The sequence below is a fragment of the Choloepus didactylus genome, chromosome 13, assembly GCF_015220235.1.
Source record: "Choloepus didactylus isolate mChoDid1 chromosome 13, mChoDid1.pri, whole genome shotgun sequence".
NCBI lineage: Eukaryota > Metazoa > Chordata > Mammalia > Pilosa > Megalonychidae > Choloepus > Choloepus didactylus.
Window position 1 is genome coordinate 77,788,640 of NC_051319.1, and position 13,789 is coordinate 77,802,428.

General features: G+C 35.5%; 1 protein-coding gene across 3 annotated transcripts in view; it reads left to right on the forward strand.

Annotated features, from left to right (window-relative positions):
- SEC24A (SEC24 homolog A, COPII coat complex component) overlaps positions 1 to 13,789 on the forward strand; it is an 85,607-nt gene that overhangs the window by 56,717 nt on the left and 15,101 nt on the right. For all 3 annotated transcript variants that reach the window (XM_037802175.1, XM_037802177.1, XM_037802176.1), the window contains 2 exons: positions 5,065 to 5,238; positions 8,405 to 8,515. In XM_037802175.1, the coding sequence (XP_037658103.1) occupies positions 5,065 to 5,238; positions 8,405 to 8,515 (285 nt within the window). The remainder of the gene's footprint in view (positions 1 to 5,064; positions 5,239 to 8,404; positions 8,516 to 13,789) is intronic.

Below are 13,789 nucleotides of genomic sequence, written 5' to 3' on the forward strand. Positions count from 1 at the left end.
ATTTGTTTATTAGCTCTAGTAGGTGTATCGTTGATTTCTCAGGGTTTTCTAGATATAAGATCATATCATCTGCAAACAATGACAGTTTTACTTCTTCTTTTCCAATTTGGATGCCTTTTATTTCTTTGTCTTGCCGGATTGCCCTGGCTAGCACTTCCAGCACAATGTTGAATAACAGTGGTGACAGCGGGCATCCTTGTCTTGTTCCTGATCTTAGAGGGAAGGCTTTCAGTCTCTCACCATTGAGTACTATGCTGGCGGTGGGTTTTTCATATATGCTCTTTATCATGTTGAGGAAGTTTCCTTCAATTCCTACCTTTTGAAGTGTTTTTATCAAAAAGGGATGTTGGATTTTGTCAAATGCTTTTTCAGCATCTATTGAGATGATCAATTGATTTTTCCCTTTCGAGTTTTTAATGTGTTGTAATACATTGATTGTTTTTCTTATGTTGAACCATCCTTGCATGCCTGGAATGAACCCCACTTGGTCATGGTGTATGATTTTTTTAATGTGTCTTTGGATTCGATTTGCAAGTATTTTGTTGAGGATTTTTGCATCTATATTCATTAGGGAGATTGGCCGGTAGTTTTCCTTTTTTGTAGCATCTTTGCCTGGTTTTGGTATTAGATTGATGTTAGCTTCATAAAATGAGTTAGGTAGTGTTCCATTTTTTTCAATGTTTTGAAAGAGTTTGAGTAAGATTGGTGTCAGTTCTTTCTGGAAAGTTTGGTAGAATTCCCCTGTGAAGCCATCTGGCCCTGGGCATTTATTTGTGGGAAGATTTTTGATGACTGATTGGCATAGTATCCTCTTATGTTTTAAAAAAATTTTTCAGGATGTGCAGTAATGTCCCCTCTCTCATTTATTACTTTGTTTATTTGGGTCTTCTGTCTTTTTGATTTTGTCAGTCTAGCTAAGTGTTTGTTGATCTTGTTGATCTTCTCAAAGAACCAGCTTTTGGTTTTATTTATTCTCTTTTGTTCTTTTATCCTCGATGTCATTTATTTCTGCTTTATTCCTTGTTATTTCTTTTTCCTACTTGGTTTAGGATTAGTTTGCTGTTCCTTTTCTAGCTTCTACAGTTGTTCCATTAGTTCTTTGGTTTTAGCTCTTTCTTCCTTTTTAATGGATGCATTTAGAGCTATAAATTTCCCTTCAATACTGCCTTCACTGCATCCCATAAGTTTTGCTATGTTCTGCTCTCATTTTCATTTGTCTCTAGATATTTAGCAATTTCTCTTGCTATTTCTTTGTTAACCCACTGATTGTTTAGAAGTGTGCTGTTTAACCTCCAGATATTTTTGAATGTTCTAGATCTTTGATGGTAATTGACTTCTAATTGTATTCCATTGTGATCAGAGAATGTGCTTGGATAATTTCAATCTTTTTAAATTTGTTGAGGTTTCTTTTATGGCCCAGCATATGATCTATTCTGGAGAGAGTTCCATGGACACTAGAGAACAATGTGTATCCTGGTGAATTGGGATGTAATGCTCTATTTATGTCTGTTAAGTCAAATTCATTTATCACACTGTTCAGTTTTTCATTTTCCTTATTGGTCCTCTGTCTGGTTGATCTGTCTGTAGGAGAGAGTGATGTATTGAAGTCTCCCATAATTATTGTGGAAACATCTATTGCTTCCTTCAGTTTTTCCAATGTTTGTCTCATATACTTAGGAGCACCTTGATTGGATGCATAGACATTTATCATTGTTATTTCTTCTTGGTGAATTGTCCCTTTTATTAGTATATAGTGTCCTTCTTTGTCTCTTATGACATCGTTGCATTTAATGTCTAATTTATCTGAAACTAATATTGTTACTCCTGCTTTCTTTCGGCTGTAGCGTGCATGGAATATTTTTTTCCATCTTTTGACTTTAAATTTCTTTTTGTCTCTGGGTGTAAGATGAGTCTCGTGTAAGCAACATATTGTTGGTTCATATTTTTAAATCCATTCTGCTAATCTGTATCTTTTAATTGGGGAGTTGAATCCATTCACATTCAATGTTATTCCTGTGGAGGCAGTTCTTGAATCAGCCATCATATCCTTTGGTTTTTATTTGTCAGATATATTTTTCCCCTCTCTCTTTATTTCCTTTAATGTACCCTTACTAACACTTGTTAGTTCTGTGCCCTTCTCCAGATTTCTCTCTCCTTTCTTTTTTCCCCAGCTGATAGGACTCCCTTTATTATTTCTTGTAGGGCAGGTCTCTTGTTGCAAATTCTCTCAGCATTGGTTTGTTTGTGAAGATTTTAAGCTCTCCTTCAGATTTGAAGGGGAGCTTTGCTGGATAAAGAATTCTTGCTTGGCAGTTTTTCTCTTTCAGAATTTTAAATATGTCATACCACTGCCTTCTTACCTCCATGGTGGCCACTGAGTAGTCATTACTTAGTCTTATGTTGTTTCCCTTGTGTGTGGTGAATTGCTTCTCTCTTGCTGCTTTCAGAACCTACTCCTTCTCTTCAGCATTTCACAATCTGATCAGAGTATGTGTGTTTTGTGTTCATTGGGCATTTATGATTTGCGTATTTATGTCATTTAGAAGGGTTGGGAAGTTTTCCCCAACAATGTCTTTGAATACTCTTTCTAGGCCTTTATTCTTCTCTTCCCCTTCTGGAACACCAATGATTCTTATATTTTTGCACTTCATGTTGTCCATCATATCCCTGGGATCTATTTCAAATTTTTTTATTTTTTTCACCTTTTTTTTAAAATAATTCAATTTTATTGAGATATATTCACATACCATGTCAGTCATACAAAGAGTACAATCAGTTGTTCACAGCACCACCATATAGTTGTGTATACATCATCAAAATCAACCCCTGAACATTTTCATTACTACACACACAAAAGTAATAAGAATAAAAATTAAAGTGATAAAGAACAATTAAAGTAAAAAAGAACACTGGGTGCTTTTTTTTTCTTCCCGTTTTTCTACTCATCCATCAATACACTGGACAAAGGGGAGTGTGATCCACATGGCTTTCCCAATCACATTGTCACCCCTCATGAGCTATGTTTTTATACAATCGTTTTCAAGTCCTAAGGGTTGTAGTTTGATAGTTTCAGGTATTTACTGCTAGCTATTCCAAGTCATTAGAACTGAAAAAGGGTTATCTATATTGTGTGTAAGTGTGTAAGTGTGCCCACAGAGTGACCTCTTGGCATCTTTTGGAATCTCTCAACCACTGAGACTTATTTCATTTCATTTCACATCCCCCTTTTGGTCAAGCAGATGTTCTCCATCCCACAATGCCGGCTCTAGATTCCTTCATGGGAGTCATATTCCACGTTGCCGGAGAGATTTATATCCCTGGATGTCAGATCCCACGCATGGGGAGGGCAGTGATATTACCTGCCAAGTTGGCTTAGCTGGAGAGAGAGGACCACATCTGAGCAACAAAGAGGCATTCAGGAGGAAACACTTAGGCACAATTACAAGCAGGCCTGGCCTCTCCTCTGCAGTAACAGTCTTCCTAAGGACAAGTCCCCCTGGCAATGTGGAATATGACTCCTGGGGAGGAATCTGGAACCACTTTGTTCTTTTTTGCTTTCACTTTCCAAAACACTTTCTTCAAGTTTGCTTATTAGTTCCTCTGCTTCATCTTATCTGCTGTTATGCATTTCAAGGGTCTTTTTCATTTGATCAACACTTTCTTTTATTTCCATAAGATCCTCTTTTTTATTTACTCTTGCAAATTCTTCTTTATGCTCTTCTAGGGTCTTCTTGATGTTCTTTATATCCTGAGCAATGGAATTGGTGTTTTTGATTATTTCTTCGATTAATTACTCCAAGTTCTGTGTCTCTTTTGGTTTTTTAATTTGGGCATTTGGGTTATCCATATTTTCTGGTTTCTTCATATGCTGTATAATTTTCTGTTGATTTTGGCATCTTGGCATTTGCTTATCTTGGTAGGGTTCTTCTAGGATATGCAGGCTTATTTAAACAATTGTGTATTATTTGACAGAGCTACAGCCTTGGTGCAGTGCACTTTCCCTGATCTACCAGCAGTTGGTGCTTCCAAACCACCTCTTACCCTCAGTCCAGATCTCCCCAACTTCATTTATGCAGTGAGTAGGGGTCCAAACCATGTGGATGTCCAATCAGTACACCAATCCACAGGGACTGCCAGCCCTGTGGGTGGGGAGTGTGCACTCTGCAGTTTGGCAGGGAAGATGGCTTTCAGACCCATTACTCCCAGCCATTTCCAGGGCTGCAGCTGGAATACTGTGGGGCTGCAGCACATGTCTAACCTTTCAGCTCAGATTCCCCACAGTCCCTCTCTGCTGTGGGCCTACAAGTCCCTGGGATTAGTATAGGGCTCCTGGCACCTCCATGCAGCACCTCCACCTCTAGGCTGTGCACCCCATGGGTTTCCTCAGAGTAGGAGTTGCACCATCATAAGCTAGCTGAATCCTGAGTTCTCTTGAAAAAGCTCTTGGCCCGCTGCATAGATGGCTTCACAGGGCGAGGAAACTACCCACTTTGGTCTCCCTGCTGCAGTGGCTCTTCCTGGCTCATAAACTCTTAGCTGTGGGTGTGCAAAGGGTTATCACCCATGCCAGGTAACTGAGGTGGGTGCCCGGGGCATGGAAGGCATTCTCCATCGCGATTGACTGTGGCTCCTGCTGCCGACTCCCTGACAGCTTTCCAGGTCTTACTCTAACCCACTTCCGAATACAGTCTCCATTTCTACCCACTGTGGCGTGACTCCAGCTGTGGTTCCCCAACAGCACTCCGGATCAAACACTTACATGACTCTGAATGCCATCTCTTGGTTTCTCCAAGTGCACAGTCACTGTGGATTTAGAAGTCCCTGCCCATCCAGTGGAACCCTGGAACTACTATTCTGGAGCACTTTCTGTCTTTTATCTAGTGTCTTTTACTGAGGAGGATTTTGTTCTATCTCTCCTAATCTGACATCTTGGATCCCTACTTACTGCATATTATTTAAAGTTTTTTACTCGCTGCCAGTCTAATTAAGTTACCAGGATAAAATGCAAATATCCATATGTAGGTGCATGTAAGTCATTTTGATATAAATTATTTTCTTTTCTAGGTCTTTCCATTCATACTTTCCATGGGAACTTCTTTGTTCGGTCCACAGACTTATTGTCTTTGCCCAATGTAAACCCAGATGCTGGGTATGCAGTACAGATGTCAGTAGAAGAGAATCTTACTGACACTCAATTGGTTTCTTTTCAGTCAGCACTCTTGTATACATCCAGCAAAGGTAAGTTTTGATATAGTTATGTATTCTGTGCTCTGTGGTAAATTCCCTCGTTAAGGAGGTAGTTACTCATTTCTATTAAGCCTAATCATAAGAGCTTTGTTGCAGCTCTTGTTGAAGCCAAGAAGTTTGTCACTTATTTTTCTAAAGTGTTTAATTTATTTATGTGACAAAATAGGTTCTGATGATTCAGCAGTCAGTAAAATTGAATAAAAATTCCCTGTCCTCAAAAAGCTTAATTTTATTAGGGGATACAGACAACAAACAGGATAAATACTTAAAATAATAGTATGTTTTATAGCAATAAAAGTTAAAGGGAAAAAGAAATCAGGGAAAGGGCTTAAGATATTCTGGGGGATGCTCTTTTAAGATGGGGTAGGGTAACCAGAAAGGCATCACAGAGGTGACAGTTCGGTAAAATTTTGAAGGATTTCATAATGGAAGATAGGATACAGTTTTTAAGAGTGTGATTTGTTATTCATATTTATGATTTGTGTCACCTAAGGTGACATGAAGGCAAGCTAAATATAGTTCTTTATTTTAAAGATTCACCACTCTCATCCACTGATTTTATCTCCTTAGAAAGTTTGTGGGAGTGTTTTTGTGCTGGGTATACCCAATATATATAAAAATCCCCTCCAAAACATTTAAAAAGCGTCTTATAGGGAAATTTTAAAGTCTTTTAGTATTAGGGAAGCTCAGTTTTTGTATTGAGTGTAATTAGTATAGTACACCTTATATGTAGAAGTAAGATGATTTCTATCTTTAGATACTATTTTTTACTTGATAAAAGATCAGGCTCAGTCCTTTTTCTGCTCATTGATTTTTCTTGTTAACTTTTTAAAATTAGTATATAATTTACTTATGGGAAGTTCTACAATTTTTAGTTTACAGTTCTCCAACTTTCTAATGCCTATGTGTTGTAGCCACCACCACAATGAAGATATAATCAGTTCTATCACTCCCCAAATTTCCCCATGCCCTTTTGTAGTCAAGCCCTTTCCCATCTCCAGCCCTGGCAACCACTGATCTGTTTTCTGACCCTATAGCTTTGCCTTTGCTAGCATGTCATAAAAATGGAATGTTACAGTTCTGCACAAACCTCCTTGGTATTGCTAGGTTATTTAGTTTTTTTGTTTGTTTTGGTTTAGGTTTTTTGTTTGTTTCATTTTCTTTTTTCTTTTAGCCATTTCAGTTAATGTGTAGTGGTGTCTTTTTGTGGTTTTCATTTGCATTTCCCTAATAACTAATGTTGAACATCTTTTCATTGCTTACTTGCCATTTTTATATCTTCTTTGGTGTTCAGATCTTTTGCTCATTTTCAAAATTTAGGTTCTTGTTGATTTTTTGTCTAGATATTTGTAGATACATTTCTCTTTGTTCTTGGTCTCTTTGGGGCACATTGCTGCTTCTGTAATTTTTGGTTTTGTTCAAGTACATTCTTTTTTTTAAAGTAAATGATATCTTTTATATTTTCTAAAATAACAGGTTTTATGTAATGACAATGAAATATCCTCATTCTTGAAATGTTGAGAAATAAAAAAATAAGCTAGAAAATTAATACCTGGTTTGATTTTTTTTAAATTGGAACTATGCAGTACAATTGTATAACCTCCTTTTTTCCAAAAACATGAATTTTAACAGTTGTGTAACACTGGACTTCAATTTATTATTTTACTTATTGTTAGAAATTTAGGTTGTTTCAAATATTTTGGTTTTAAGAAGATTGTGATTATAAGTAGTATTCTCGTACACAAATATTTGTTGCATTTCTAATACTTTCTTGAAGATGGATTCCCAGAGATGGAAATACCGGATATAGAGTTCGGCTGTTTAGAAAAATGTTGATATTGTCAGGTTGCCTTTCAGAAAGATATTATGTGTTCAAATTCCTATCAGCAGTATGTTAAAATGCCCTTTTCATTGCATCTTCTGATTTTATGTGTGATGGGGGGTAGGGAGGCTTATAGTTGTTGCCAATGTGATAGGTCAAATATTGTATCTTTTTTCTTTTAGCCATCATTTTTTTTAATCTAGAATAAAAGTTATATAAAGAATGTTATTCTTTTTTGCAGTTATTATTTCTTCTCTTTAAAAGAAGTTTGTATGAACTTCTCATATCTACATTTTCATTAGTCCCCATGTGTCAGTTCAGGTTGTAGTGTAGGAGTCATCTCTAGTTTTAATGCTTGTTTTGTTCTTTTTCTTTGGTGTTTAGGGTCTTGCTGATAAGAAATTTTTATAAGGTTCAATTGTGATATTTGGAGGTTCTCAAAGGGTTTCTATTTGTTTCTTGTATTTACCAATTTTTGTGGTTGTGGGTAGTTACCAAAGAAAGCACCGTGGCTGTTTACTTAGTCTTCTCTTTTAGATCTTTTTTTCCTATGATTAAAGAGAAAAGTACGTTTTTTTGGAATTTAAATGTTAAAACAGGCTGTAGAACACATGTTGAAATAATGATGCCTTGGTGGTGATTATGGTAGCACAACATTGTGAACATAATTAACATCATTGAAACATATTTCTGAGTGTGGTTAAAAGGGGAAATGTTAAGTTGTATATATGTAACAGAATAAAAAAAAAATCCATGGAACCATGCTACACAAAGTGTGAATCCTATGTTAAACCATGGATATAGTTAATAGTACAGTTATAAAAAGTGCTTTTATCAGTTGTAAGAAATGTTCCACACCAATGCAAAGTGTTAGTAATAGGGTGATATATGGGGAAATCCTGTATTTTGTGTCTGATTGTTCTGTAAACCTACAACTTCTGTAATAAAGAAACAAAAAGGATGTCTTATGCCATATGTATTAACTCAAAATTTTTATTACAAAAAGAATTAAAATAACCAAAAAGTCCAGAAAACAGATTTTTTTAAAACCTAGCATATAACTAACATTTGAATATAATCCCTGTTACCTTTATAGTAATAATCTGAATGAAAGTAATTTTGTAGTCAAAAAATAAAAATGTTTTTTATTTGATAAATATAGTTAATTTAAAAAAAGTAAAAGAAATAAAACTTCATAACTTTCTCTGTGTTTCACTAAGTTTTGAAGCTATTTCTGCTTACTTATGTCATCCCATGTGGTTCTAAATTGAAAAGCAGTGATTTTCCCCTTTTATTTGGTTGTCCATTACAATCATTTCTGTGTTTTCTTTAAAGGTGAACGAAGAATTCGTGTCCATACTTTGTGTTTGCCAGTAGTTTCAACTCTGAATGAAGTCTTTCTTGGAGCTGATGTTCAAGCAATTTCAGGATTATTGGCAAATATGGGTAAGAATTGCTGTCACCTGTTGTAAATTTTTTTTAGGGCAATAACACCCTTTAATTACCATCTGAATATTTACAACACTGTTCAGGACAGTATGGTCAGAATTAAGAGAAAACAGATCATCACTGTGAATATAATATTCATATTCTGATATCTTTTGAGAACAATGATGCCATTTTAAAATGTTACTGTTTATAAGAATAGAATGTATTGTTTCTTATACCAAGATTGTCTGCTACACAACAAATGAAAACAACTTTTTGAATCTTATCTAAGTCTTGATTCCAATACTCATGACCTGTCTCTTGTTATCACATGAAAGAAACAAGCTAGTTTTATACCAATTTCATGTCAGAATTTTTATAAAGGAAAAAGAATCTAACTTATGCCTACTTAATATCATTATATATTCTCAAAAAGCAAGTTCAGAAAAATTAAAAGTGATTTACAAAAGGCATTGAAGCACTGATACAGTTTTTAATTTTTAATCGAATGCTAGTAATAGTCACTTGAGTACGGTTTGTGTATGAGCAGTCACTTTTTAACACCCAGGAAAAAAAAGCAGCCTTAAAAAGGATTATTTTATCCAGTCCAGGGGGAAATGCTATAGTGATGATATTCCCTCTTCTTCATATACTTAGTATGTAACAGGCCCTCCAGAAGATTACCAAGGTTAAAGATTAAAATAGTTTAAAAAACACTACAAATAACCAAATCAGGACTCAAACAAAAATCCATCTCTAATTTCTGCACTATAACGTAATATTCCTCTGAAAGAGAAATCGCAACTGGAATTAATTCTAAATAATGGGATTCATTTATCATTTACTATGTCATACAATCATTTATCTTCAGGGAGTTGTCAGAATAAATTTCAAAATGAGGGAACAATTTACAGATTATTTTCATTTTATACAATTACACTGGCAGCTAAATAAAGTAGACCGTGAAAGCGCAATGTTTTAAATATTTTACAAATAATAACATTAGACAATCCACATATTTTTATTTTCCTATAAATAATTAGCTTTAGGCATTTCAATATTTTGCATCCTGCAGATGCCTGATAAGTAACTATTTGAATGAAAGTATCTGCTGCAAATTGTAGTCAGTGTTGTTACCCTTTGTAAGAGAATTTTTTTGTGTTGTGTGTGCATATGCATTTGTGTGTCTGTTGTTTTAAATAAATACCCTATCTTTTTTGTTGTTTAAATAGCATTATTGAGATATAATATACATACCATAACATTTCTCCCCTTTTAAGTGTATAGTTTCATTAATTTTATTTTTTCTTTCTGTTTTTTATTTTTTTTCCATTAATTTTAATGTATTTACAGAGTTGTGCAACCATCACCACAATCTAATTTTAGAATATTTCTATCATCCAAAAAGTAACCTCATGCCCATTAGTAGTGACTGCCCACTCCCCATTTCACTAGCCTTATGCATCCAACCACTAAAGTACTTTCTGTTTCTATAGATTTGCCTACTATAAACTTAATCTTATCTTAATTTTGCTATTACTGCTTAATAGCTCTTGTACAAACTCTGTAACTTGGATTACAAGTGACAGCAGTGACCATAAAGATCATTAGATTTGAGTTCTGGAGTTTGGGATTAAAATCTAGTTTACTGCCACGCATTGGTTTGCAATCTTGGCCAAATCTTATGGGCTAGCAGAAAATTTCCTGATGTTGTTAAGTCTTTATTTCCAACTTAGATATAGTTGCCTTCTTGATTTTTTTTTTTTTTTGGGGGGGGTCCCTTTTCAAATACATAGAGCTTAACTTCACTTTAGTTCTTGCTTCCTTTCTCCTTCAGGAAAGACTGCTACTGGGTTCATTTGCTTCAAATGCAAGTCTACTTAAAATAGGAGTGGGTGCCTATTTTCTTGAATTTCCTATTGGGAAACTTTTTTATTTCATTGAATCAGATAAAGAATCTGCCCCCACTTTAGTTTTGTTTATTTTCAGTTTCTTCCTTCCTCTCATCCCTGGCTGATGTACAATGTTCATGTCTCGAGAAACCCCCAATCGGTTGTGTCTGACAGTTTCTGGCCATTTACTAGCTTCTTTGGAGGAAGGACTGAATCCTAGAATGCCATACTCCATCATCTTGGGGGAACTAAAAATAGCTCTCATTCATTTTTGAAAGAAATTCTCACCGGACATAGAATTCTTTCTGGACATTTATTTTCTTTCAACACTTAAGTATTTCAACCCACTGATTTCTTGCCTCTCTGATTTCTGAAGATAAATATGCACTCAATCTAATTGGGAATCACTTGTACATAACACATTGCTTTTATCTTGCTGCTTTCAGAACTCTCTCCTCATCCATTGTATTCAATACTTTGATCAGTATATTATGAGGATTATTTTTCTTCATGGTCATCCTGTTTGGTGAACTCGGGGCTTCTTGATGTGCATATTCATGTCTTTTGCTATGATTGGGGAATTTTCTGTTATTATTATTATGAATATTCCTTCTCTCTTTTCTGTCCATCTTTTCCTTCTAGCATTCCCTTAATGTATATGTTAGTATGCTTGATATTGTCCCAGATGTTTCTTAGGCTATTTTCATTTCTCTTATATTTACCCATGTCATTATCTTTACTGGAGGTTTTTATTTAACCATGTGACTTCCATCTATTGTATAGTGTCCTTTCCTTTGAACCTGCAGAATTTCCTTTAGCATTCATGGTAGAGCTGGTCTAGTGGTGATGAAGTCCCTCAGCTTTTATTTATGTGGGAGTGTCTTAATCCCTTCCTCATTTCTGAAAGACAGTTTTGCCAAATTCTTGGTTGACAATATTTTGCTTTCAGCCCTTTAAGTATGTCATACCAGTGCCTTCTAGCCTCCATCATTTCTGATGAGAAATTGTCCAGTTAATCTTATTGCGACTCCCTTGTATGTGATATGTTGCTTCTCTCTTGTGACTTTCAGAATACTGTCTTTATCTTTGGCATTTGACAGTTTAATTATGGTATGCTGCAGGTGGGTCTAATATGAGTTTTATCCTGTTCAGAGTTCGTTGAGCACCTTGGATGTGTATATTCATGTTTTTCATTAAATTTGGGCCATTTTAAGCCAGTGTTTTTTTTTTTAATATTCTCTCTTTCTTTTCCTCCTGAGATTTCCACAGTACATATATTGGAATGCTTGATGGTGTACCAAAGGTCTCTCAGGCTCTGTTCACTTTTCTTCCTTCTTCTTTCTGCTCTTCAGACTGGATGATTTAAATTGTCTTATCTTCAAGTTCTCTAATTCTTCTGTCAGTTCCAATCTGCTACAGGACCCCTTAGAAAATTTTAATTTCTGTTCCTGTGGTCTTCAGCTGTCTTTGGTTCCTTTTCATAATCTTCAACTCTCTATTGATAACACTTTGTTCACCTGTTGTTTTCCTGGTTTCCTTTAATTCTTTGTCCATGTTTTGCTTTAGTTCCTTGAGCATATTTAGGACTATTTTCAAAAAGTCTTGTGAGGTATTTCTCATGTCTGGTCCCCCTCATTCATGGTTTCTAATACTTTAATCTTCTACTTTTCTTGGGCCATTGCTTCCTGTTTCTTGTATTTTTTTTGTGACCTTTTGTTGAAACCTGGACATTTTGATATTCTATTGTGTTATTGCTGGAAGTTAGACTCTTGTTCTGTTCCTTAAGCTTGTATCCAGCTAGTATTATGACAGAGCCTTCTTTGAATGTGGGAGAGCTAACCAAAAAAAAAAAAAAAAGGAGAAAAAGGAAAATGAAAACACTGTTCCTAGTCTTTGTGGTTTGACCTGTTTCAGAGCTTATCCATACAATGAGTTTAGAGAATAGCTCCAGTCCAGGCAAAAGCATAGAGGCCTCCTTGGCTCTTTTTGTGCATGTGTCTTTCTTGGGCCTGGGTTTGGCCCTAGGAATTTCCCCATTTATGGGTCTATATGGTTATGAATGTCTCAGTATCATGGGCATTGCATTGTATGTCCTACATCAACAGTCCCATGTCCCAAGCAGCATGATTTGACTGCTTTCTCACAGCATTCTGTAGGAGAGCCTTGTGAATCCTTCTATAGGCAGGGCGAGTTCTGGGATAGTGAGTCTCTCCGGCTACCACAAGATATGCTTCCAGCATGTACATGAGAGTTACTCTGTTCTTTCCAGATTTGGGACCTGGGAACTGCACTGGGAGAGTGGACCAGCTCCATACTGAGCTTGCAAGGGATAGAGGATGGGCCAGCCAGAGTTATAGGAGATCCTGCTGCTTTTAAGTAGTCCTTTTCTTGATACTGCACTAGCTCTCCAGTCCTTTAACCATTTCCTAGAGCTTTGAGAATGTAGTTTCTGCCAGTTCTTACAGATTGTTCAAAGCTTCTGTGGTGGAATGGAGTCTTGGAGTTTCTCACTCTATCATCTTGACTGGGGCCTGCCTTATCTTTTATAATCTTCCCAACAACTTGATAAGTATTGGTCTGTTACTCTATTTGGCTGATCCTGGTATGCACATTTTTTGACATTTTATCCACTTTAAAATTAGGGTGTGTGTTCAGTTGAGGAAGTCTTAGGATTACTGTTGACTAGATATGAGCAGTCTTTATTGTTTCCTGCCTAAGTGTAAATTTGGTCATAGCAGTTAATAGTTTTCCTTCATTGCATGTATTGTTACCACATGAAGTGAATATAATTGCAGTTTGAGAAATTTTCAAAATAATTACATTTTAATTGTGTTTTTTTTAAATATATTTCATTAAACAATTTAATTTTGGAGCCTATACGTAAATTCCCAAATAGAGCAACACAGAGTATTTAACATTTTAATATTTCTTTCTACTCAACAGTCCACCTTGATGTTTTGCTTTCTGTAAATTAATATATTGGATTAAAGTAACAATACTCAACTCCAAGTTCAGTGCCTGAATATTTTTAGTATCTACTTTGAGCACATAATGTAACAGTGGCAGTTAATTTTCTTGAACACTTCATTTCCATTCAGAGGTTAACAATTTATTTAACTTCACATTATTCTGTCACGAGTGACAACCAAATGACCTACCTAAGTAGCCAAAACCATAAAATTACTATAAGCCAAGTTAATGGAATTTATAAACTTAGTTTCAAATAGCTATACTAGTACACATTTGTATTGGGCTCTACTAGAAATATGCCAAAATGAGAAACTTTAGAAGAATGAAGTCTTTGGGTAGAACAGGAAGATGATCTGTATCATCAAAAATTATGAAGACTGTAGATAAAAAGAAATTGGCCTACAGCTTTAACCAAATAAGGGAGGCAGGA